The 24,614-nt window shown below is 39.5% G+C and overlaps 11 protein-coding genes across 11 annotated transcripts; 6 read left to right on the forward strand and 5 right to left on the reverse strand.

The window, feature by feature from the left end:
• Positions 1–142: 142 nt before the first annotated feature.
• Positions 143–1,455, reverse strand: RHIMIDRAFT_316366 (uncharacterized protein). The gene is made up of 2 exons (XM_023615052.1): positions 1,010–1,455; positions 143–961 (listed from the first exon to the last, which is right to left on the reverse strand). The coding sequence occupies exons 1-2, from the start codon at positions 1,151–1,153 to the stop codon at positions 176–178; spliced, it is 930 nt and encodes a 309-aa protein (XP_023461803.1). The 5' UTR covers positions 1,154–1,455; the 3' UTR covers positions 143–175.
• A 795-nt stretch (positions 1,456–2,250) lies between these two features.
• Positions 2,251–3,580, reverse strand: RHIMIDRAFT_242048 (uncharacterized protein; the record flags this gene model as incomplete). The annotated part of the gene is made up of 9 exons (XM_023609702.1): positions 2,251–2,314; positions 2,364–2,401; positions 2,502–2,623; positions 2,672–2,750; positions 2,797–2,910; positions 2,958–3,125; positions 3,179–3,277; positions 3,326–3,480; positions 3,532–3,580. 9 exons carry the CDS (start codon positions 3,578–3,580, stop codon positions 2,251–2,253), a joined length of 888 nt encoding a protein of 295 aa, XP_023461804.1.
• Positions 3,581–3,670: 90 nt separating this feature from the next.
• On the reverse strand, positions 3,671–9,676 carry RHIMIDRAFT_242049 (uncharacterized protein; the record flags this gene model as incomplete). Its single annotated transcript, XM_023609703.1, has 8 exons — positions 3,671–3,805; positions 3,848–4,515; positions 4,568–5,526; positions 5,577–8,548; positions 8,604–9,120; positions 9,173–9,286; positions 9,339–9,476; positions 9,528–9,676. The coding sequence occupies 8 exons, from the start codon at positions 9,674–9,676 to the stop codon at positions 3,671–3,673; spliced, it is 5,652 nt and encodes a 1,883-aa protein (XP_023461805.1).
• A 343-nt stretch (positions 9,677–10,019) lies between these two features.
• RHIMIDRAFT_208470 (cell division control protein 42) lies at positions 10,020–10,742 on the forward strand (the record flags this gene model as incomplete). Its single annotated transcript, XM_023607058.1, has 4 exons — positions 10,020–10,067; positions 10,116–10,172; positions 10,221–10,254; positions 10,306–10,742. 4 exons carry the CDS (start codon positions 10,020–10,022, stop codon positions 10,740–10,742), a joined length of 576 nt encoding a protein of 191 aa, XP_023461806.1.
• An 89-nt stretch (positions 10,743–10,831) lies between these two features.
• RHIMIDRAFT_208517 (serine/threonine protein phosphatase) lies at positions 10,832–12,177 on the reverse strand (the record flags this gene model as incomplete). Its single annotated transcript, XM_023607065.1, has 9 exons — positions 10,832–11,098; positions 11,153–11,247; positions 11,299–11,345; positions 11,398–11,468; positions 11,520–11,599; positions 11,645–11,718; positions 11,769–11,836; positions 11,898–12,044; positions 12,097–12,177. 9 exons carry the CDS (start codon positions 12,175–12,177, stop codon positions 10,832–10,834), a joined length of 930 nt encoding a protein of 309 aa, XP_023461807.1.
• A 2,487-nt stretch (positions 12,178–14,664) lies between these two features.
• On the forward strand, positions 14,665–15,225 carry RHIMIDRAFT_295460 (uncharacterized protein; the record flags this gene model as incomplete). The annotated part of the gene is made up of 1 exon (XM_023614184.1): positions 14,665–15,225. Exon 1 carries the CDS (start codon positions 14,680–14,682, stop codon positions 15,223–15,225), a length of 546 nt encoding a protein of 181 aa, XP_023461808.1. The 5' UTR covers positions 14,665–14,679.
• Positions 15,226–15,551: 326 nt separating this feature from the next.
• On the forward strand, positions 15,552–16,997 carry RHIMIDRAFT_242053 (thioredoxin-like protein; the record flags this gene model as incomplete). Its single annotated transcript, XM_023609704.1, has 1 exon — positions 15,552–16,997. One exon carries the CDS (start codon positions 15,552–15,554, stop codon positions 16,995–16,997), a length of 1,446 nt encoding a protein of 481 aa, XP_023461809.1.
• Positions 16,998–17,093: 96 nt separating this feature from the next.
• On the reverse strand, positions 17,094–17,677 carry RHIMIDRAFT_286543 (UPF0041-domain-containing protein; the record flags this gene model as incomplete). Its single annotated transcript, XM_023613389.1, has 5 exons — positions 17,094–17,136; positions 17,193–17,328; positions 17,380–17,476; positions 17,529–17,532; positions 17,595–17,677. 5 exons carry the CDS (start codon positions 17,675–17,677, stop codon positions 17,094–17,096), a joined length of 363 nt encoding a protein of 120 aa, XP_023461810.1.
• A 276-nt stretch (positions 17,678–17,953) lies between these two features.
• RHIMIDRAFT_208579 (chitin synthase 1) lies at positions 17,954–20,523 on the forward strand (the record flags this gene model as incomplete). The annotated part of the gene is made up of 7 exons (XM_023607073.1): positions 17,954–18,205; positions 18,255–18,503; positions 18,558–19,373; positions 19,429–19,595; positions 19,640–19,984; positions 20,044–20,224; positions 20,278–20,523. 7 exons carry the CDS (start codon positions 17,954–17,956, stop codon positions 20,521–20,523), a joined length of 2,256 nt encoding a protein of 751 aa, XP_023461811.1.
• A 426-nt stretch (positions 20,524–20,949) lies between these two features.
• On the forward strand, positions 20,950–21,746 carry RHIMIDRAFT_208509 (TPR-like protein; the record flags this gene model as incomplete). Its single annotated transcript, XM_023607064.1, has 3 exons — positions 20,950–21,113; positions 21,171–21,467; positions 21,515–21,746. Coding segments are annotated over 3 exons (693 nt in total), but the record flags the coding sequence as incomplete, so codon positions are not given.
• A 1,194-nt stretch (positions 21,747–22,940) lies between these two features.
• On the forward strand, positions 22,941–24,609 carry RHIMIDRAFT_270571 (beta-trefoil). Its single transcript, XM_023612194.1, has one exon. It carries the CDS (start codon positions 22,966–22,968, stop codon positions 24,568–24,570), a length of 1,605 nt encoding a protein of 534 aa, XP_023461813.1. The 5' UTR covers positions 22,941–22,965; the 3' UTR covers positions 24,571–24,609.
• Positions 24,610–24,614: the final 5 nt, after the last annotated feature.

A 24,614-nucleotide genomic window follows, 5' to 3' on the forward strand; every position in this document is an offset into this window, starting at 1 on the left:
AAGAAGAAGAGTCCGATGCGTCATTATCGGGCTGGTGCTCTAAAAGATCATTCTTTATTCGCCGGACATCACATATTAAAGTTTAGGTCATGATTTCTTTAAATGTTAATTCGAAAAGGAGTTAAAAAGAAAGGAAAAAAAAGGGGGGTATTTTATTTTACAATTTATACACAAATTATTTTCTTAATAATCGAGTTGATCTCTTTTCTAATCGTTTCACGGATGCTTCTGCTAATTCTCTCTTCTTTTTCTCTTCTTTGAGTAAACTTTCTAATTTCTCAAGTCTATCAGCCGATCGTTGTTGCTGTATCTTTAGTGACTCATGCAGCATGTGAACGAGCTGCACCATGCCTGCCATCGGTGTACGTTCACCCGTACTCGCCATGGCTGTCATTCCAATCTTTGATTCTATATAATGTTGAGGATGCTTATTCTGATATTCTTTCCACATGGATTGAATACGTGACGCTGTCTCAGTCACTGCACGCTCTTGAGGAACATGCTTCTTTTGTAATAGACGTCTGGGCACATAATGTTTCTTGCACGTATCATCGGGTGGTTGAAGTGATGTATTTTGTATACTGCTTGCCCATCGTTTGCCTGCATCACTCTTGAACTGAATCTTGTTACTTCCAATCGAAGGTGTGGGTGAAGGTCGTACGACATGTTGTTGCACTTTTGCTACTTTTTGTATCTGTCTCGAGTGTCTTTCGACATCACTCATCCAATCCATCACAGCACGATCCTTGTCCGTAGGTTCCTTCTTGGCAAACCATTCTTGAAGGGCATCTTGATCATGTAATGTCTGCTTTCTTTCTTGGTTCGGTTGTAATCTTTCAGAGACAGCCAATTTCTTTAGCAGTTTCGATCTTGGCGGAAATTCATAATGCTGTTGTTCGGGTGTCAGTGTCTGAGGAACAATAATTTCCTGTCCCCCGTCAGGATAACGTTTGACGACAGCCTGATGATCATATTAATAAATTATAAATATAGATTTATAAATTTTTACCTTTTTGCCCCACATCATAAGGGATCGATTTCTACGTTGAAGCACTTGTGCCATTGCATTTGCTGCTCTTGCTGCAATTCTCTTTTGCTGTTCTTCATCTAGGTCCGTGCGTGTTGTATTCTCCTTTTTTGCCAGTTCATGCATTTAATTTAATACAAATAAAAAAATTGTTGGGGTCCTTTTTTGCTTCTTTTTTTTGCTCTTTCTCACTCAATAAAAATGTTATATAAACACATGTAATATGTTACAAATAATATGTATAAACAAAGGGGGTTATGTATATGTATGTATGTGAGATGTATGTACGTGAATAGGGTATCTATATATTATATTGTATTGTGTGTGTGTGTGTGTGTGGTATAAATATATATACTATAAATATATATATATGTATATGGTAAGTATGTAGTGGATATATGTATAAAAGAAAAAAGAAAAAAAAAAGAAAAAAAGAGTGTATAATGTAATCAAAAGAGAAAGGAAAAGGAAGGAGAAGAATGAAGGCAAACAAGTACAAAGAAAGAGAAAGAAGAGAAGAGAAGAGAGAAAAGGAGAAAAATAACTGAACTTTTTAGTAAATGTTGACAATCCATGTTTATATGAGTTACACACAAAAGTTCACATGAGGTTTGTTTGTGCATTAAACACCAAGTTATTCATCGTGTAATCTTGGTTGAGGCACTCTTCTTTTTGTAGAATGATGTAAGGGCCCTTTTTGGAGGTTGTAACATTGGATACATCATGAACCCTTCCCTCCTTTTCCAAGCTTTATATGGTTAAAACCCAGACTATGGCCAGATAGAAACAAGCAGTGCCTTTACTTAAATAGTTCCCAGTCCTTTTTGGAAAAAGATATAGAATGATGAGCCCCCTCTTCTTCTTCTTTTGAATCATTACCGCAGCAATAAGCCCTTTTTTCTTTTTTTAGCCTGTCAAAAAGCTTTCATAATCGACGTAGTTCTGATCATAACGCGCATACGTGTTGCAACGTGGGCCGTGGACTGCGTTGAAATAAACAAGGGCATGTTAACACATCGAATTGCTCCGAAACAAATAACTTATAGATACAGTAACTGGATACAATATCTTTCTATTGGCTCTTTTTTATTATTTTTTCTGTAGCTTAGCTGTGATGCATATTACACTTTTTTTTTGCCCCGAGGTACGCGCGGACGCACGCGCGCTGACTTTTTCCGCGAAAAAGATGTTACCAAAACAAACAAGCAGTAGAAAAAAAGGATTTATTCTTGGTTTTTTGCTAGAGAATGCTGCACTTGATAATCATCCGAAAATGGATTAAATGCACTATTATATTATTAACCCTATGCTTTTATAAAAACTATTTTTAAACTACCTTGGTTGCATAGAAGAAGAAGAGGTAGATGACTCAACCTAGAATTAAGTTTAAATTTTTTATTTTTTCTAATATGCCCCCACCCCTTCTACTCTCTCTTTTTTTTAACCCCTTTCCATGGAGTTTTATTTATATTACCTGTGTCGTGCGATGGTTTGTTTGAGAATCAACCATGGCTCGATGAACCATTTGTTGTTCAAGCATAGACTCATATGTCTTAAAGCAATGATCCAATTCATAAAAGGTATTCAACATATCCGCTAAAGACACATAGTGTGAGTTGGATGTATAGTTTATATATTCATTACCATTTAAATCAGGATCTTGACATGTTTCTAATTGGGCCTTGAGCGCTGTTTGTGCGTGTTTACATTTTGCATAGAATTCCTAAAATTGATGTAAACAAACTGACGTACTTTTCTCTATTACTTACTTGTATCAACGTGTTTTTCGAAATATCCTCTTTTGTAGGATCCGTAAATGATAAGGTTTGTGATAGTACCTGTGCACTATTCTTGGCTACTTCGATCATTTCTCGTATATTCACCTAATAGAAATTAATGGTGCCACTAAATATATTAACCTCCTTGTTACCTCTGGTTGCTCTAATGACTGTCGAATGCCTCGTCTTGGCATCGTCGCCTGCTTCACAATTTCCTCCTGTGCCTTGACCAATGCTTCTGTTTTAGATACTCCTTGATATCGCACGATCCAACCGTCCAGGGATTCTGCTAATTTAACCATCACAGCAGGATCAATAGACTAAGAAAGATGTCAATATCCCCAATACAATGATCATTCGTATATATATATACCTTTGAACTCGCAAGTCGACAGAGATCCTCTCCAAACGATTTAGCCGTCACCTCAGCTTGCATTGTTCTCCAGTCATTTTCAATTAATGCATTCATTATCTTTTAAGAGAAATAAACAACATGGAACTTTGCAAGTTGATAACTTACTTCTAATGATGTCATTTGTATCCTTGGATTGTTATCCATCATCTTCTTTTGTAATAACTTTCTTGCTTCTTTGGCTCCTGACTTGTTTTGACTCACAAGTTTGCAGATCTCAAAGACACTTGTCCAATCGACCGTCTCCTGATTCACCGTTTGTTCTAAAGTAAATGAGTTTCTTGTCACTCTCTCTTCTTTTTTTTCCGAATTACCAATCTTTGACGTGATTTCACTCGAGCTTTTTTTAGAGAATAAAAACATTATATTATTATAGAAAAAAAAAGGGGAAAAGAAAAAAGAGAGGGAACGAGGTATCACATGCATATTTTTATTATTAAGGGTACACACATATTATGCATAGTAAGAAGGTGAGATAAGCATATCACTCAAGACAGACAATTGATCTTCACTAAATTTTGTCATATCCTCATGCCAAGTATCTGAATGAGTACGTCTAAAATCTGAAAAGGTCTTTCTGACGGTCGCCTATATATATATATATATAAGATTAAACTCGCATCAATACACCTGTATTTCAGCAGCTGGATCTGAAATGCAGTCTGCCAACTCGATAAGCACCGAAGGCATCCACTCTGGAACTTCATAGGGGAACGCATTTATTAAGCACGACAGCCCAAGGACACCCGCATGTTTCTGTAGCACGGCTTCGGCAAAACCAGCAGGCTCCACGTTTTTGCCCGTCACAGGATCTCGCTTGCGTCGAGGTATCTTGACTTGTATCTTGGTCTCAAACTGATGTCGAAGCGTTTGAATAGCGTCTCGTTGTGAACATCGGACGAGCCCACCCAGCGTGACGGATGCGAGCTGCCGTACCTCGATCTGTGAGTCCAAGAGCATTCGACTGATGACTTGCATGATACGCAGTAACTGCTCGCTGGACATCGCAAACAGATGCTTAAAGAAAAACACTTGGAGCACAGGTAGTACTCGAATACGGATATGCCAGCTTGTGGACGTGGTCAAGATCGTCAGGAACTGGTCAATAAGAGTGGGTAGCATACTGGGAGGATACGACATTTGCGCAATCAGGTTTAATACTCGAGTTGCCATCACTTGTAAGTCTTGATCGTCATTCATCTCTTGCATGATGAATAGTTTGGGCAAAAATGGAATGACGTAAGGCAATGTGCCTGCGAGTCTCCAGTGTGTAAGCGCTTCGTGCAGCCAGCATAGAACTAATGACGACATTAGGCAACCTGTTTTAGTCTTGTTTTTAATCATCTTTACCTGTTTTGCTTGCATGCGCATAATCGCTCGACGCCGTGTTGCCGTCGATCTCTTTGAACCACTGATCTAGCCTTTGAATGATGTATGTCACTCTTGTTTGCTGCTCAGCATTCAGCTCAGCAGCCACGTGGCCAACACCGTCTCCGGCTTTGGCATGCGTCCTCAACAACGAGTCCACTGAAGATACGCCAGGGACCCACTCGAGTTGAAGGAATTCATAAATGTTGCCGCCAATTACTTCTCTCACCTGCTTATACGGATGCTGCAGATTACTGAGGTGTGTACGAAGTAATCGATCCACCAGGGTCAGTCCACGCCACTGCAGTTTGACCACCATAGCGCGAATCAGCAACAACTTACGGGCTTCATTAAATGCTGCATCAGAGGTTGGATCGAGTTCAGACGAAAGGAGAAGATCAATGAGCGGCCGAATGCGTCGCGGATCTCGACGGGCCGCACAATACTTGACAAAGCTTTCCCAGTACGTCAGCGAGTCAGGCGTAATGCTCAAAAAGGCCCTTTGCAACAAGGGCAACAACCATTCCCATAGGCGCGCCAATTTGCTTGGGTTCCAATGCTTTGTGCCTCGAACAAGGCCCCCAAGGATCTCTGAGGCGGCTCGCTGGGCGTTCTTTTGATCACTGGATGCACACAGACTCTCGATGTATGGTCTGGCCGCTTCAAGGGGTAGGTCTTGATACATTTGGAAAATGCTGCTAAACAGTCGGGCATGTGAATCGTTGAAGCAGTCTTCGTTCTTTTGGTGCACTTCTTCAGACAGATATTTGCTCATCTTGTCCCAGTACTCTGGGCTCGTGAACGCTTCACCAAATGTAGTGTACGCTTCCACTGAATCTGGCTCGATCGCTTCGAATAGGCTCTCATGTGCATTCACCTTGTATGCTGTGTAAGATGTCGGCCATACGTACCAGCCCAGGACGGTATCGTCCACCAAGACACTAATTTCAATCATGTAAGCCATCTACTTATCTTTTTATATAATACATACCTCTTATTCACATCGATAGGCTCAAAGGACGCTTGTAGTAACTGTTGGCTGAAATTATGCTCACCTTCTGGTACCTGAACCTCTATCTTTAGAGGGTTACGTAATGCTTTCTTGGTAATGAGTAGGTCAGGATTTCCTGATGCCAAGGTTCTTTGCTTGATATACAACAATAACTGAGTCGTCGTGCTTACGCCGATACGTCGCATGGTCGGAAGTTCCGAAAGCGTTGCTTCATTAGCAAATCTTGCAAGTGCAGCTGTAGGCTTGACGTCCGCCCGTAGTAACACTTCGATAAAATTAGCAGCCATGGTAGCAAATCGCCAATGAACATGTGAGTCTTGCAAAAAGCCAAGCAAGTGATCGATCAGACCAGTATAAGCCGATACCTGGAACGTGGAGCGTGAGTCCACCTTGGCCTCCAGCTGAGCCACTTTTGACTCATCCGTGATAGAATGAATCGATTCAAGGATCGGTGTGATGTCGCGTGGAGTCAGCACACGGAAGGAGAGAGAATGTACATTTGAGATGTACTCCATAAATACCTTGCGAATCAGTTCTTGGATCGTCAGTTTATCTTGGTGCTGTGCGTGGCAGATGGACATGATAAATCCAGGAATGAACTTCCAGTCTCGAAGGCAAGGTAACAACATAGACTTGTGCGTAAAGAGGTAGAGAGCACCCTTCATGCGGTCGGCCGTCGTTCCTGGCCGAAGTGCGTCCAGTAGGATAGGAAGGACAAGACTCTTGGCGCCTCTAAAACACCGTGCTGTTGCTGAAAGTGCTACCTGACTAGGCTTTCGGATATCTGCATATGAACTCAAGGAGAAGTCGAGCAGGTCATACAAGATCGCGTCATGATGTGGTGTTCTCAGCCGTCCCATGACGTTGAGCCTCAATCGCAGCAAATGATGATTGTAAGCTCTTCTGATCAAGATATTACGTGGATACTCTTTCTTACACACGGGGATCTTAACCAAGTTCTTGGCATAGCTATAGCCGGCCTTACTACGTTCAAACTGTGATTTTTCTGCTCCTCGTTCCGACAGATACGCACGAGCTATTTTTATCCAAATCTTGATACTCTCCACATCATCCTCTCTCTTGGTCTTAAAAAAGCCGGCAAGGGCGTGAATCAACTCGCCAGCAGATTTTCGGAATTGTCTAGCCTGCTTTGTTCGGGGGTCCTGAGGATCTGTAAATGCATAGCCCACTTCGAGTCGTTTAGCGATATACTGCTGGTGATCCTCATCATCGTCATCATCACAATTCATATCGTCTGGCTCCATTTCAATCGTCTCTTCTTCGTCCAAACCATCATCTGCGACCATGGTTGCACTGCCCATCAGACAATTTCGCATCACAGCCAACAGACGGCAAAGCTCGTTACTCTGCTCGTGCGTATTCATCTCTGGTGCGGTCTTTATGATCTCTGACAGTCGTTCAACGGTCGGTGTCCAACAGTGAAAGAGGTACTCTAGTGCAAAATCTTTCTCGGCTTCCGAAGGCACATGCCACTGTATATCAAGACAGGCAGGATCTCCCGATTGACCCCAGGTCTCATGTGCGTGCATGTCCATAAACTCTGAGTCGTTCCACTGCGAAGGCTTCAGGCTCTTGAACTCGGTTGGGTAAAGTTGCAGCAGGGTGAACAATACGTTGCGGATCAGTTTGCCGGTCCACATGATGCCACGGCGACTGCGGCAATGTTGCAGCATCAGGTCAGTCACTTGGATCAGTTCTTGTTTGTAGCTCAAGACCTCAGGTCCTAAATTAGAAACCACTGAAAATAGAATATTCTGGTACCAGTGCAACGTCGAGTCAGATTGTACAAGGTTGGACGATGCAGCATGGCTCACGGTCGATGACGCACCGTGCTCTAGTTCCGTCCTGATCTGATCGATGCACAGCGGAATCAGTGCCTTGGCTGCCTTCTTTGGATTCAAGCTCGATGTCAGGTCGCACAATAACCCCACGGCTCGAGTCGCATTGGGTAGCACCCTGTCATTCACAAACTCGACGATCAGACGTAGCGCCAAATCGTACAACTGATCAGATAATTGGCCAAACACCACGTCACAGGTATGAAGCACAATCTGAGTAAGCCCTGATTCCATCGTATGAAGGGCACTGCTGCTACCCTGCTTCTTTCTATTCTCTTGTGGCAAATTCTCAAAGATGGTAAATACACGATTCATAAACTTGGCCAACCACTCCTCAAACTGCGCTGTCGATGTCTTGATGAGATAATCTTCAGTCTCCTTTGAAAATTCCCCAAATGGGTTCTCAATATCCTCTTGATCTGATGGTGAAAAGTCGCCTAGTTGATGCGTCATATCTCGAATAGGCACTGTCATGAGTGCGCTGGATATAAACATGAGCGAAGAGAGTGCCTTGATGGGGTCATTCATGTCAATACCTGGAATAGCTAGATGTAAGAGAGGCAGCAGGTGTTTACCGCCTGCGGGGTACACTTGGCGAGAGAACAAGGGTCGAGCGACATCAATCAGGATACAAAGTGCGCTTGTCGTTCGATGTGTCTCTGTGAGTGTTTCGAGTGATGGATAGATGCGTTCCAAAAGGCCAGGGATAATCAGCGATGGTTCCAGCCATGCAAGAAATCGAAGTGAAGCGATACTGGCCGATAGCACAAACTGATCTTTACCAAACATACTGAGATAAATGACGGGTCGTAAGATCAACACAAACTGCTTCTTCAACTCTACCGTCAATCGTCTTTCCTGAGGTGTCTCGCAATCCTCTTCTTGTTCCTCTCTCCATCGCTTCAGAAACTCATGTGACAGGTGTCGAGCGAACTGTGTTAGCAGGTAGGCCCACGATCCATGGTTAGATGGGTGATAATAAAGTTCTGTTGCTTGAATAAGTTCTGATAGTAATGACAGTGTATAGCTGCTGTTGCTTTCGTCTGGTATGATGGTATATACAATGAAACGAGCCAATGCTTTGAATTTTTCCTACTTGTTTTTTAGACACACTTTATTGTTTTTTTTTTGGGAGGTTTACACTTACAGGCTTCTTTCGAAGAAGTAATGCACTTCCTGCTCTTGCATCCACTCTAATACCTGCTGATCCATAACCAGTTGTAGTCCCTCCTGATGCACCTCCGGCTGAACTTGATCCGTCACTACGTGTGCCGACGGGTAAATTCATCATCTTCAGCCCGGTGGTGAATATCATTTGTATCTGCTGTTTTGTAAATAATCCCACTTCTGATGTACCATAATTTAAATTTGATTCTGCAATACGAGACATGAGATGAGTGAATTGTGCATCATACGCAGCTGAACATGTCAGTGTAGACCAGAGCGAAAATAAGGTGGGCAGATAAATATCTGGACTGATCGACTGTCTTGGCTGGTACTCGACAGGTAAGAATAAGGTGAGATATCCTTGAGCTAAGAGAGCGTCTGCTACTGAATGCATACTGAATTTAGGAAGGAATTCGGCTAGAATCTCTTTGGCTGCGTTTGGTGAAAAGTATCGCTGTGCTAATTCTGCCAGTTTTAATACAGAAGACATCATTTTCCTATTGAAACATGTATAAGTTGTGTTGCATGATAAAGAATGCACGTTATTACGATTCGCTTATGAGTGTCTTTTCTCTTGTCTTTGGAAAGAGTGTTTCATGTATCAGCTCATAGAGTGGTCGCCAATCCAATTGTAAATCCTCTGGTTCTAACTTCTTTTTGTTTCTATTTGCTAGAAATAAGTATAACGAGATGCTAGATATAATATGAATCTAACCTGATGAGTCGAACGCAATTCGTTGACCATAATTCAATAAGAGCTGGATCCATGCCTGGCATAATTGTCATTTCATACAACAGTTTAGCCAGTCTTGCTCTTGTCTGTTTCGGTAAGGCATGTTTCATATCCAAATAACTTTTAAAATGCTTAGTTTGATGTACATACAACTGTATTTTTTTTTTTTACCTTGTCAGTCGTCTAACCCAAGCAACTGCGCCAGGAGCAAAATCCTTTGCCTTGACACATATAACCAAATTTTCGCATATTTCCTTTAACCATTCTTCTGCCTCTCCACCCAATAGACTTGCATAAGGTAAACTTTGTGAATAATGCATGGTGTGATGTTGATCATCTTCAATAACAGAAGACGGTATCATTTTTTATAGTAATAATAAAAAAAGAAAAAAAGAAAAAGAAAAAAAAAGAGGGAAATGACGCGTCCCCCTTCTCTGTCTTGTATCTCCCCCAAAAATATTTTTATGCAAGTTTGAATGGAAAGTATTACGTAATAAGCATCCAACCATTGACATATAAACATTGATATGCCTTAAATCATTCTAAGTATACATATATTTTTTGATTCTCCTAAAAAGAAAAAAAAAAAAGAGGGTTCCCCCAAGCTAACATTCTGTTACATTTTTTTCCCTTTTTTTTTATTTTTATTCATATTTAAACAGAATGCAGACAATTAAATGTGTTGTCGTTGGTGATGGTGCAGTTGGTAAAGTGAGTATCTTCTTATTCTTTCTTGTCAGTGTATATAATACTATATAGACTTGTCTTTTAATATCATATACAACAAACAAGTTTCCTTCAGAATATGTTCCTACTGTAAGTTGAATTAGTAATGTACAATAACCTCCAAGCTAATAAGATTAGGTATTTGATAACTATGCTGTCACTGTCATGATTGGTAGATATATATGAAATAAAAATGCAAATAGATACTCACATGTTTATATAGGAGAGGAACCATACACACTTGGATTATTTGATACAGCAGGTCAGGAGGACTATGACCGTCTTCGTCCACTTTCATATCCTCAAACTGACGTCTTCCTCGTCTGTTTCTCAGTCACTTCACCAGCATCATTTGAAAATGTCAGAGAGAAGTGGTTTCCTGAAGTTCACCATCACTGCCCTGGTGTACCTTGCCTGATCGTTGGTACACAAGTCGATTTACGTGATGATCCTGCTGTTATTGAAAAATTAGCTAGACAGAGACAACGACCTATCAGTTATGAAGCAGGCGAAAGGTTGGCTAAAGATTTAGGGGCAGTCAAATACGTCGAGTGTTCAGCTCTCACTCAGAAAGGTTTAAAGAATGTTTTTGATGAAGCTATTGTCGCAGCATTAGAACCTCCAGTTTCAAAAAAACCCAAAAAATGCTTCCTTTTGTAATACCCCTCGATCCAACCCTTTCCTCCCCTTTCTTTCTCCTCTTTTTTTTTTCTTTATTTTAATAAGTAATATAATGAATCATTTTGTTTTTAAAGGAAATATTGGCTGCCCGGACCAGCCGTTAATGTGTTTTCACCTTGTATGTCATTTTCCAGGAATATCTTATAGTCGCTCGGCATGATCTTTCTATTTTCTTCAGGCACTTCAAGGATAGCTGCCTTATTACCACATCGATAACAATAGTTGGGTGCTGACCAAAGTGTCACTAGATTTTTCTCTAAGAATGGATAGTTGTAACCTTCGTCCACTAACTGATGACTTCGCACTATCAAGTCTATTTTATTATTGTGACAAAACTAAGTATATACAAGGTTGAGTATTGTGTTTGTGTATATATAAAACTTTCTTACTGCCGTCGTAGGTAGTGGGCCAAATAAGTAACCTCCTCCTCTAGGACTAATCGTCCACGTTTCTACTTGAACCTCAGGATCAGACCATAATAAATCTAAATACAATCAATAAAAGAATCTTTTTGATCATTTATTAAAAAACTTACCGCAGTGTCCACCACTTTGAGGTAATTCCTGCATTCTGAATAATGTACTGTTTTATCATGTTATAACTCATCTTTGGGGGACATGTTTTTTGCTTTTACCGAATGGAATCAATCGAAGGTAGTTCCGGTGATAATCCTCCGTGCACACAAAACACAGATCCATCAATGATCTATCAAAAGCTTTTTATATATTGTTGTCATGACTATGATCAACAACTTACTGCTGCCAAAGGTAAATAATCAAACACCATACAACACCATTCCCATACTTTTGAATTCTGATACTTTGCCATGCATTCATCTAATAGACAATGAATTCCATGCTATCAAAAAAGTATATTTTTACCATAAAATCCATAGACACGAGTGACGTTTCGACTTTCATGATTTCCTCTTATCAACGTAATACGTTCTGGGTATCTATGTATTAAATAAATAAATATGAACCGTCAACAACAATCATGACTTACTTGACTTTATATAATAATAGTAAAGTAAGTGTCTCGAGTGAATATCTTCCACGATCAACAAAATCTCCCTTTTTTTTTCCTTTGTGTATAAGTGGTTCTATAGCGCTTTCTCTAATAATCCTTCTTTACCATAAATACATAGGATGTCTCCGGTAGACTACCTCCCACTTCGAATATTTTAAGTAAATCATAAAACTGTCCATGAATATCGCCACAGAGAGTCACTGGTGCGTTGACTGGCACAACAGTTGATTCTTCTGCAAGAATCTCTTTCAACTTGAAGACATTAATATAATCATCTTTCATCTTTCTTTTTCATTTATTTTACTTTATTACATAGTTTTCTCATGTCGCTTTCTGGTAAGTATTTGCATTTCTTTATTGATTCAATGCAGGCATCAATATCCATTTTATATATGAGAATAAAGGAAGAAAAAAAAGAGTTCAAAATAAAATAAGCTTTAAACCATTTTTGGTTCGTGAGGCTAGAAAATATTCAATATTCCCTGGTTTTCATATAAAACAATTGTATCAACTGTCCCCCGAAACAGAGCCATGTCCTTGTGTATATGAGCTTTGTTTTTTTTGCTTTTTTTTTTTTTCTTGTTCACCTTGTTTTTAGAAAAAGCAGTAAAAGCTTATGTTCGGATCCCTTCCTTATTAGGCACGGGTCCTCAGAAGATAGAATACAGTGTGCTGACAAGCGGCTTTGGAAAGCTGTCTGATTTTACATGGTGCAGTTTTCCTTATGAGTCTATGATGTACTCTTTTTCACAAGGTCTATGTTTTATAATCTGTTGAGTGCTTTCTTTAGGCATTCTTTTGAAATGATCCACACTACATGGATTAAAGTCGCGCTGACAATATTTATGCACATTCAAAGAACGATGCCCTTTTACGCGTCTTTTTTTTTTTTTAACAATAACCTCTTATGTGCCAAATGTCACTGCTAATAAAGAATCTATATAATCATATCTCTTTCTTTAAGTAGTAATTTGTTAGTCTACTAATTTTTAAAAGAGTAGATCTACAAAAAGTGATTAAAGACTTTATTATCATCCATTCGTTCATCAGTGTGATATTAACTACCCTTTCCTTTTCATATAGTACATGAGGCATCCTTAGACTTGATCATAAAATGATATTCCTTTTTTACACTGTATACCAACAAGGCTTCCTCCACGATGTCATCTGAAAAAAGCCAATAGATCATGTAAACTTCAATACTACGAACGGAATATGCCAAGCTTTTGAGACTTTTTAGCAGGCACGGCAAGTTTCATATTAACGACACTATTGCTCAGTCAGATAGTCTATTCAATCTACTGAGAGGCTCCTGGATGCTGTGTATGCATTGCTTGATAAATCTCGTGAATAGTATACTCCACTCATTAGTTCCGATATGAGAGGATACAAGAGATGCAACAGACACGTAAGTGTGACAGAAAATAGCGTGAAACTCACTGAATCTACTCTACTATCGCTTAAAATATCAATCCATCTCGAATATTAGTGGGCAAGCTAATGCCAATAGTTCACAACAAGTGTAAATGGCTTCACGTATGGACACGGGAGGGTATTTTTCCGGAAATCTTTGTGGTGTAAAACGATACTGCCCTTCAGAAAAGTACACACATATGTGCATTCGAATCCAATCAATGATTATATTATCTATACATTTCATATCTCTTTCATCTAGTTGATCAAGCAAACTGGTTTAGGTGATGTCGTATGTTTATTTGTAATGTTCAATTGTATTCACATTTATTGAACACAAATGAATAAGACATTGTAATGATCAAAAGTTGCATAATTAGTCGAATTGTATTACCTATGAATATGTATCTACAAGGCCTCACCTCCTATTAAATGTTTACCGTGATGCACCCTCCTCTCTCATCTCAACTATCGGCATTGACATAACCAATATTGTACAACTTTACTTTGACCCAGAATTTCATGAGGTTTCAGTTTCTAGAATCATATGAACAATACCAAGATGACTCGCACCAAATGGGCCTTCATATACGGTTTTACATTAATCTACAACCCAGTATAATATATGCCTTGGAATGATTGGATGGTACTTTACGGAACATGGTTCAATCCAATGAATTGTAACCCTTTCGTTCCCTTGAACAACCGCATCTCAATTTACATGACTAACCTTCATTTACACAGTATGATCATTCGTTGGGAATACTTCTGTTTATAGACTACCATTACAATCTACCATATCTACCATATCTACCAATGATCCCATCCAATATAATATGTGTGTAAAGTTTTACTTTGCAACATTAGGAAAGTGACCTTGGAGCAAAAAGCAACGCAATGCGTCGTTGGTTGACAGTAATAAACGAAGTATTAAAGTCAAGTTTTCTATAAATTTTTTATTATTCCTCTTTAATTTGTAAGCCTTTTCTATATAAAATGAGCGAAAAGGCGGGGATACCCCAGAGTATCTTTGACTCTATGCATATATGTGTACTACACAATCGGTTTCCTATATTGTATCACTTTTATAATAAAATAAGCTGCTTGTTTTATATCGTGAATGGAGCAAAAAATAAGAGGAGACTTCAACCATACTTTGTTTGTAAAGAAACGTTTGTTTGACCATTACAATACAATGCTTCTACACCTTCCCCCGAAAATCAGAAGCAAAGGCGGAGAAAGCCCATGGTAGTTTATGAATTCTAAGACAAATATACCTCTGGTACGACGTTGCATTTCATCAGAAAGCTCTTTCACTCCTTTTTGGGAAACTATCCTTCCCGTCTTTTTCAGGTCAAAAGGGGAGAGATGGTGCAAGGGAACGGATCAATTCAAAAGCGCGTATATAAAAGCAAAGATGATTTCCCTGTCAAAGATTCCAAAAAAAAAAAAAAAATTCAAACAGCCTTTATAAATGAATCTCAAAGTTCTCGGCCTTCTCCTTGTTGCTACTGTTGCCTCTGTTTCTGCTGCTGACAGAGGTACTGAGACTGTTCCTGGCTTGGGTCAAAGAAAACAACAGATTCTCCATAGCGGTGGTGGTGTCTGGGACCTTGCTATTGCCATGCTTGAAACAAAAAACTTAGGTACGGATTACGTCTATGGTGATGGCAAGACGTATGACTCTGCCAACTTTGGTATCTTTAAGCAAAACTGGTTCATGCTTCGTACCTCTACTTCTCAATTCAAAGGCCAAACGACGAATCAATGGAAAAATGGTGCTGTCCTTAACTCTAATCTCCAACAAGATATCAAGGCTCGTCAAGAATCTCAAAACTATTATGGTCCCGACAAGTGGTTTGCTGGTCACAGAAACGGTGAGAGTGGTTTGAGCAACCCTTACACTCAAGATATCACCAACTATAAGAATGCTGTCAATTGGATTCATGATCAGCTTGCTAGTGACTCCAAGTACTTGTCTGATGACACCCGATTTTGGGTTGATGTTACTGCTATCTAAAAAGAAAAGGTCTTCATCGCCAACACGCTTTCATTATTTATTTACTGAATAAAACGACATTGTTCTGTCTTTATCATTTAAAATTGGAATCTTCTTGAATAGTGATTGATATTGATCTTATCAAACCAACCTAAATGTATTGATAACTGTCCTAATTTCACCTTTGCCCGTACAGTGACCCAATGGCGCTGAAAAGGTAATTGCCCTTAAAGTATCAAACACGTCAAATTTGAAAATTACCATATTTCTAATGCCCGCGAATAAGAAAATGACAGCACACCGCTCTTTTTTTTTATTATTATTTTCTCTAGTAATTTATTTTATTGATGAAGCTCCTTGGACTGGTCATTTCGACCATTCTCACATGTGCAGCTGCTACGACTACTCACATTCTGCATATAGACAACGAAAGCAATTTCTTAGATACGATTCAATCGCATAAACTAGTACTTGTCAACTTTTATGTACCCGACTGCGAGCCTTGTGAGTCCATCAAGCCAGAATATGAAAAGGCAGCAGAGACACTAGCAGATTCCGTACGATTCGCACAAGTGAATTGTGCTGAGAGTGAATCGATTTGTTCAGCGTATCGTCTGAAAGGGTACCCTACACTACAGCTTTTTAGACGTGGTAAGGCAGTGGACGTTTATTCGGAGGAACCGACAGGCATTGTGAACTATTTAAAAAGTCAAATGACCTTCAAGCTTGCAGACATCAAGACAAAGGCAGAACTGGAAGAACGTAAAGAAAAGGAACCCATCTTGATCGTCGCCTATGTGTCACCCACCGACTCAGTATCCATTGATCAATGGAAATCCATCTCTGAAGAAATGATGGATGATTTTGCATTTGCTCTTGTCACAGACGACACTTTATCTGCAACCGAAAACATATCCACGTTACCCACTGTTGTTCTCTACAAACACTTTGACCACTTACGCGACGAGCGCAAGGGCGATTTCAAAAAGGAAGATATCATGGACTTTATCTATATCAACTCAGTGCCGCTCCTAGGCGATATCACGTCCAAGAACTTTATGGACTATGTCGATGCAGGTCGTCCACTGGCATACATCTTTACTGACAGTCTCGAGATGAAGAACCAGATGCACGAGCTGTTTTTGCCTCTTGCCGAAAAATATAAAGACGAATTCAGTTTTGTACATCTCAATGCGTCTCAATATCCTGGTCAACTCGAACTCTTGTCTCTGGACAAACAGATCCTGCCCACGTTGGGTATCCATAACTTCAAGACGGGCGCAAGATACCCGTTTGATCAAGATGTCGAGTTCAACCTGAACCGTATCGATCAGTTCCTTAGCAACATCGTTGACGGTGGTGTTGAGCCCGTGGTCAAATCACAAGCATTCCCTCAGCGCTCCCCAAACGATACGGTCCATGTAGTGGTCGGTCATGAGTTCAATACGGTCGTGTTTGACAATACCAAAGACGTGTTTATACAAATTTATGCACCCTGGTGCAGACATTCTCAGCAACTGGCGCCCATCTGGCAGCAACTCGGTGACCTCGTTCACCATCAGAATCAAGACAATGGATTGGTTATTGCCAAGATGGATGGTGCAGTCAATGACGTACCTCCTTCTGCTGGATTCCAAGTGAAATCTTATCCCACCATCAAGTTTGTCAAGGCATATACAAATGAAGTTGTGGACTATGATGGAAAACGCACTTTGGAGGATTTAGTCAGCTTTGTCAACACCCATTCGAGCACAGCCAAGATTGATTTACCCGTTCGTCATGATGAACTCTAATATTGTACAGTAATAAACATGTTTACATTTCTCTCTCTCTTTTTCTCTATTGTATGATCATGATTATACATATTTATTAACTTAAAATACATCGCTTTAAGCACTCTTTTCCTTTTCGCTCTCTTCTTTATCACCAAACCTAAAAAAGATGGGAAAAAAAATTAGCTTATTTTTTGGGGGGACTTTTTTTCTTACTTGTGGTATTTGAGATAACGATAACCTTGTGTTAATTGAGCTACTTCATTAGTTGCATGGCAAGCAAATAATAAATAGTTTCTGGGTTGAACAGCTAAAGCGAAACGCATAAAGAGAGCAGAATAGGTACATAAAGCTAAAATAAAGCGTTAATGGGAAAAAGTAATTTCCTTTTTTTTTCTTTTACCCAATGTCATATTGCCAGAAATCAAACTAGGATCCTTTTGAGTATCAATGATGGCTGCAATAGGAAGACCCCAGTTGACAACGGGTCCCCAAAAGTGCTGTTTTGGATGGGTTAATATGTCACTGTATATACATATCAATTTAACTTACAGTGCTATAATAGAAACCGCGTGTTAGTTTACATGAATAAAACTGTTTCTCTTTTTTTTTTCATACCTCATCAAGTAGTTTCTAAACTCTTTAGAAGCAAGTTTCTGTACTAATTTATTTCCTACTTGACTAGAAGCCTGAGACGACATTATGAATAAAGAAAGAAAGAAAGAAAAAAAATTGGGGGGAACAGAAAGAACTAAAGGAGTTTCTTTCAGCCGACTTTTTTTTTTTTCTTTTGTTCTAATTGACAGCTTTTTTTGTTGTTGTTCCTGAAATAAAAGAGTTGGTTAATTTCCAAATATTAATAATAATAATGTAGAATATGTGATTCCTTCTTTTTCTTTATGAATACAACAAAACAAAAGACACATTTATTATATTCACAATCCATTCGTCCTTATTCACCTTTACTCGTACCTGGTATGTTCACTAGTAAAGCATCACGCGCAAATACAACCAAGAAAGTAACCTTGACTCAGGGGCACCTCGTCCTTGAATGTCCAGTGCCTACACGATTGATGGAAATGAGTGCCCGTAAGGACAAAGAGTTTAGCACGATGCGATATACAGCTGTGACGTGCGATCCAGATCAATTCGAAGCAAACCATTATACTCTACGACCTCAATTGATGAATAGGTCCACTGAACTGTTCATTGTCATTACTATGTATAATGTATTAAAATGTCCGTTGCTCCTTTTTGATTATATTAATCATATAATAGGAAGATGAGATCCTCTTTTGTCGAACGATGCATGGTGTCATGAAAAACATCTCTCATTTGTGCAGTAAGACACGATCCAAAGTCTGGGATACAGAGGGATGGAAGAAGGTCGTGGTCTGTGTCGTGGCTGATGGTCGAAAAAAATGTGATCCACGTGTGATGGATGTGCTTACGACCATGGGCGTCTATCAGACAGGCGTTGCCAAGAACATGGTAGATGATAAACCTGTACAAGCCCATTTATTTGAGGTAAGTCCTATCCTCTTATATGTGTATATATCATCTTATTTATTCTTTATTCAGTATACGACACAAGTTTCGGTCGATAGCGATATGCGAATTAAAGGAGCAGATAAGGGCATTGTCCCTGTTCAGATCTTGTTTTGCTTAAAAGAACAAAACGCCAAAAAAATCAACTCGCACCGCTGGTTCTTCAGCGCCTTTGGTCGTGTTCTTCAACCCAACATCTGTGTCCTCTTGGACGTCGGTACTCGACCTGGCAACACATCCATCTATCAACTCTGGAAAGCATTCGACACAAACGAACATGTCGGAGGTGCATGTGGCGAGATCTGCGTGATGAAAGGCACCGCCTGTGTTGACCTACTGAACCCACTCGTCGCTGCTCAAAACTTTGAGTACAAGATGTCCAACATTCTCGACAAACCGTTCGAATCTGTCTTTGGCTACATCTCGGTCCTTCCCGGCGCCTTCTCTGCCTATCGATACGCTGCGATTCAGAACGACATGAACGGACAGGGCCCTTTGCAAAAGTACTTTCTGGGCGAACAACAGGCCGACACGGACAATATATTTTCTGCCAACATGTACCTTGCTGAGGACCGTATCTTGTGTTTTGAACTGTTGGCCAAAAAGCGACATAAATGGGTACTCAAATATGTCCAGAGCGCGTTTGGTGAGACAGATTGTCCGAACCAGCTGCCCGAGTTCATCTCTCAGCGTCGTCGATGGCTCAATGGTAGTTTCTTTGCTGCTGTTTATTCACAGTATCACTTTTCGAGGATCTGGAGTACAAATCATTCGGCAGGGCGTAAGGTGATGTTGTCTATGGAATTTCTTTATAATTTTATCAACCTCATCTTTAGCTGGTTAGGCATGGTATTGCTGCTTTACAAGTGAAAGAGAGAATACCCACTAACTTTCTTTTGGGCAGGCTAATTTTTACTTGACCTTTTATTTTGTTTGTAAATCGCTCATCATACCCGAGATCGATCCATTCGGAAATGGATGGGGTGAGCGTGTGTTCTTGACGCTCTGGTATCTGTACATCTTCTTATTCATTTCTTCCTTTATTTGCTCTATGGGCAATCGACCACAAGGGTAAAAAAAGATGATAAAAAACAAAAATTTTAATTTTTATATAGGTCCAAGTGGATGTTTACGTTATCTGTGATCGCCTATGGTATCATCATGATGTACATGACCTTTGCAGGAGGATGGCTAGCTTATGTGAGCCTTCAAAAGGGAACCCAGTTGCCCGAGTGGAATCCTGAGGATCCAGTAGGCAACTTGGGATTACTGTTGGCTCAACCCGAGTGTCGCAACATTGTGATTTCCCTGCTCGGTACCTATGGGCTCTATATGAGTTCAAGTATGCTTTATTTGGATCCATGGCATATGCTGACAAGTTTTATACAATATCTCTTTCTACTACCGACCTATGTCAACATACTGAACGTCTATGCGTTTTGTAATATTCATGATGTGAGGTAAAAGGGTACCATTGCTTTTAAAAGATATATATATATATTCAAGCGTCTTTTGTTAGCTGGGGTACAAAGGGAGATAATACAACATCGATGGATTTAGGTGTAGCCAGTAAAGCAGCAACAAATGAAAAGGGAGTAGAAGCCGTTGAAGTGGAAATACAAGACGAGATGGACATGATTGACACGAATTATGAAAGAGCACTCGAGAATCTGCTGATCAAGCCAGAGATGATTCAACAGGTAAAGTGTGTATATCAATAAAGAGTAATGACGATTGATTATATGAAATATAGAGTCGAGCACCTAAAACCAAACAGGATGATTATTACCGAGGCTTTCGTACACGCCTTGTTCTCACATGGATTGGTTGTAACGCGATGGTCGTGGCGCTTGTCACCAGTTACCGAGTACAGTCTGTATTTAGCATTGACCTTGGTACAGCCTACACTGGCTTCATCCTCTGGACTGTCACAGGCATGGCTGCCTTTAGGTTCTCGGGTAGCTTTCTATACCTTGTTCTGCGCTGTTTTTGTTTTTAGAATAAAAAAAAATGTGTGTAAATTATATTTGCTTTTTTCTTTATTATTATTATAAACCACATTATGGAAGCAGAACAAATTCGTGAAGGAGTCAAGAATTTACAACAAGGAGATAAGGCGTAAGTGAGATGAACTCATGTTGAATTATGCCCGACCATGTTTTATTAGTGCATCAAAAGGGATATTTAGAAAGCCTGATTGGGACTTGGCTGCTAGTTATTACGATCGTGCAGGTAAATGAAGAGACATTTTTAAAAAAATAGACATGCTGAATGAGACACATAATAGCTACTTGTTTCAAGATTGCCCAGTCTTATGACCAAGCTGTTCAAGCTTATGCAAAGGCTTCCGAGGCACTTTTTAAGGCCGATAGGTATAATATACATAAAAAAAACAAAAGCTTGGTATGAGCTAATATGCATATAAAGTATTCACTTGGCAGGCAAAGCAACAGAGAGTGCAGCATTTATTATTGCACATAATTTGAACCAGCCTCAGCGAGCGGCTGATGCTTATCAACGAGCAAGTAATTTCTTTATGACCCAAGGCAGCATTGATCGAGCAGCTGAACAGCTAGACAAGGCTGGCAGGTAACAAAGATATGATGTCATGATTTAGTAGATATTAATATACATGTGTGTGTGTAGAGTGTTAGAAAGTGTAGATGTGAATGCAGCATTTGATATGTATTCAAAGGCATGTACATTGTATGAACAAGAGGACAGAGGTCGATTTGCTATGGATATTTACAAGAAGGCAGTGTCATTACTTGTTCGTAATAAAAAGTATGATAAAGCAATCGAAATGCTCAAGAGAGAAACTCAAGTGTTGATGAAGTTGTCGAGTCGAACTCATTTGTACAAAGCATATCTTAGTATCTTGATTTTGATATTTGCCATTGGAGACGATGTCGAAGCAGGTAAACAGTTTAGTATCATGTGTGGGTAAGTAATAGTGATTAGAAAGAGACATGATGTTAATATACCCTTAGACAAGATGCAGGATTTGCACATAGTGAAGAAGCAGAGATAGCAGAAGATTTGTTAAAGGCATATGATCAAAGAGATCAGGAACTACTCGAAAAGACCGTCAGATTACAACACATGACGTTCTTGGATAATGAGATTGTAAAGTTGGCAAGACTCTTGACTGTGCCTGGTGAAGTATTGAGTCAAAAGAACTTTCAACCCAATTTGGATGAAGACGAAGACGATTTACGATAAAAGAGAGAGGCTCAGCATAAATAAAAAAGTCAGGAGAAAGATGGTATACCCTTTCTCCTCCCTTCCAATCAAATAACGTCATTTGTTGTGTATCAATCTTAATGATGGCGTGCTTAAGTTTAGATTATCGATACAAATATGGTAATTAAGATCTCTCTCTCTTTGATATACTTATTAAACACTTTGCAAGCAATCAATAAGAAAGATGACGACTCTATAAAGAATACCTTGTATGTGTCTTGTTTCCTTTACATATCATCATCCTCTCTCTCTTTTTATTGACCATCGCATGAAACTTTCTCACGCATTGCTCGCACGATGCCTTTTATAGAAATGACCAAGAAGTTGCTACTATTCTCACGAAATTTAAGTGGCTAATAATAATCCACAAAATGGGCTACAAGACTCACTGTATACATTCTCTATATGGTAACTTGATAATACTATTGCTATAAGTGCATGCACATTTATAATATAAATATAGTATATACATGTGTGTATGCGTGAGAGTAAGATGAGGGATAGGTTTGATAATCATTGATAACCTTTGTACAACTATTATAATAATTGGCATCTTTCAATGGTTTCATATAAAGCCCTTACCATGTTTTATTATAAGCAATCTCGATTTACATATATATCATGTTTGATACGTCATTATATTCTATCTTTCAAAAAATAAAGACAGATCGACAACAGTTGGAGAACTATCTTTTCGCTTCTTTGCCCAAGTTTAGCATAAATTGCTTAAATGAGCAATAATAGTCACTCTATATTCAAATAGATGAATTATAGAGATACAATAATTGCACATTACTGCTATTGGTAGATGATAGCGCAATCATAAAAGAGTGTATCCTTATCCGTTATCCTATCAGACAAGTCATCATCTTCCATGGTTCAATCTAGCGCAATGGCATATATATTGCAAGACACACATTCTACCTGTCTAATGTAGTATGTTCAATCTCAGCCACGGTAGTGGTTAGTTTAGCAAAGATAGAAATAATAGTGTAAATGTGATCAAAAAAGTGAGTTAGTCACCAAATAGAGTAAGAATGACTGGTTGATTCAGGAGCGAATAAAATAGCATCACCTTATCATTGCTTTTTTTAGTTTGCACACTGGTCGGGATATGTATCCACGTGATGACATCTGCTTTAAATAAAAGAGATAAAAAAATAAATAAAATCCCTTTCTTTTTTTTCCTTTATTAACCATGAATCAAGACGAGCCTTTAGAGACACAGATCATCACACAACAAATATTCGGAAGCAGTAAAAAGATTCAGTTGATTGGTTTAACCAAACAATCAAGGCACCATGACCATCAAAAGGATCAAATGTCGATTGAGTCTTTACTTTCTATTCATCCAAGACAGTCTCAGACAGCTTCAAGAAATGACATCACTATTGATAATTTATTAACCTATGATATGAAGAGGTCAAGACATGATGAAGACCACAATAATAATAACAGCAGAAAGAGATTTAAAAAGAAATCTAAACTTACTTGTTTATATGGTGCAGTGGCACAAAAATCTTATGGTTCAGAAAAGAGATTTCTTTGTCCTCCACCTCTTGTACAGATAAACTCTGAACAAAGACAAGACATGCAACTGTCCATGTCTATTCTCTGTGAGGATAATGATATACTAGAGCAACGTACCTCTCTAGATGATAATCAAAATGGCAGTTTTCGCTATTTACATGTTACTGGAACAGCCAAGGCAAAGCACTTTAAGCTTCAGCTCAATTTACTTCAAAACGATACTTCATACGCCACCTTTTTATCGAAACCTATCTCTATCATCTCAAAGCCATCTAAAAAGACAGCCAAGACATCGAGGAATATCTCTAGCTGCATCTTGGCTAATACACCCGTCTCACTTTTCAATCGCATCAATTCTCAAACAGTACGCACCAAATACATGACGACAAGTGATCACAGACTATGCGCAAAGAATTCGACCTGGTCACCCTTTGATATCATCGTCTTACGCCAACCAAAGCAAGCGAATGAAGTGGTTGTCACGAAGCCTTCTAAATCACCACATACCTCACGACTGCACCTTCAAAAGACCTCTGTCGCTCACTTAACCTATGGCACCGAAATCATTCTTCGAGAATCCAAGACGAACGTGTCGTCTCCTCCTCTTATTCTCTGCAAGGTGGATCGTGGTCGTATTGCTTCATCTGCTTGCGGTCCCGTCAGTCAGATGCAAAAGATTGCTCTCAGACTTGCTTCCTCCGATAATCTTTACCTTAGTGCGGCTGGTTCCGACACTCAGCAAGATTCAAATCACTCTTGGCTAGATTATGCGCCATCGAAACGATATCAAGACAACATTGAGTACATGGAAGACCATCTTTGCTGGACGATTGTAGGCATTCATGTCCTTGAAGAAGAATTTGAAGATGTCCCATCTTTGGTTACAACTCCAATGCAGCCTATGGCTCCTCCTTCTCCCCCTTCCCCACAACCCTCTCGATTGATCACACCTTATCCTCTCATCACTCACGTCGAATACATTCCAGAGTCCTATACTCTCAACGTCATCGGTCAACATCTCTTTCAGGCTGCTCCTGTGCCTCGGTTACTAGAGCCCTGGATAGGTACGCATGGCCCTCTCGTAGCCACTGTCTTAAGGCCACCTCCTGCGCATGCTCCTCATGAGACCTACTGGTCTATTCAATTACCTCACCCTTCTTCTGAATTTGCTCATGAAGAATTACCTCTGCTTCTCGTTCGTCAGGATGGACTTGTGTATCATACAGGCAAAATATTAGTATGTGATCTCAACGGTCACTGGTCGTGTAAATAATAATAATAATAAATTCATATTTTCTCTTTTTTCTTCTCCTTTAA

This window comes from Rhizopus microsporus (assembly GCF_002708625.1).
Source record: "Rhizopus microsporus ATCC 52813 unplaced genomic scaffold scaffold_27, whole genome shotgun sequence".
Lineage (NCBI taxonomy): Eukaryota > Fungi > Mucoromycota > Mucoromycetes > Mucorales > Rhizopodaceae > Rhizopus > Rhizopus microsporus.

What these genes read in the sequence shown, in the direction of transcription:
- RHIMIDRAFT_316366 (XM_023615052.1), bottom strand. Translation starts at nt 1,153, where the DNA reads ATGCATGAACTGGCAAAAAAGGAGAATACAACACGCACGGACCTAGAT. An exon ending in TTATGATGTGGGGCAAAAAG is followed by an intron (nt 962 to 1,009) that starts GTAAAAATTTAT and finishes TATGATCATCAG; the next exon opens with GCTGTCGTCAAACGTTATCC.
- RHIMIDRAFT_270571 (XM_023612194.1), top strand. Translation starts at nt 22,966, where the DNA reads ATGAATCAAGACGAGCCTTTAGAGACACAGATCATCACACAACAAATA.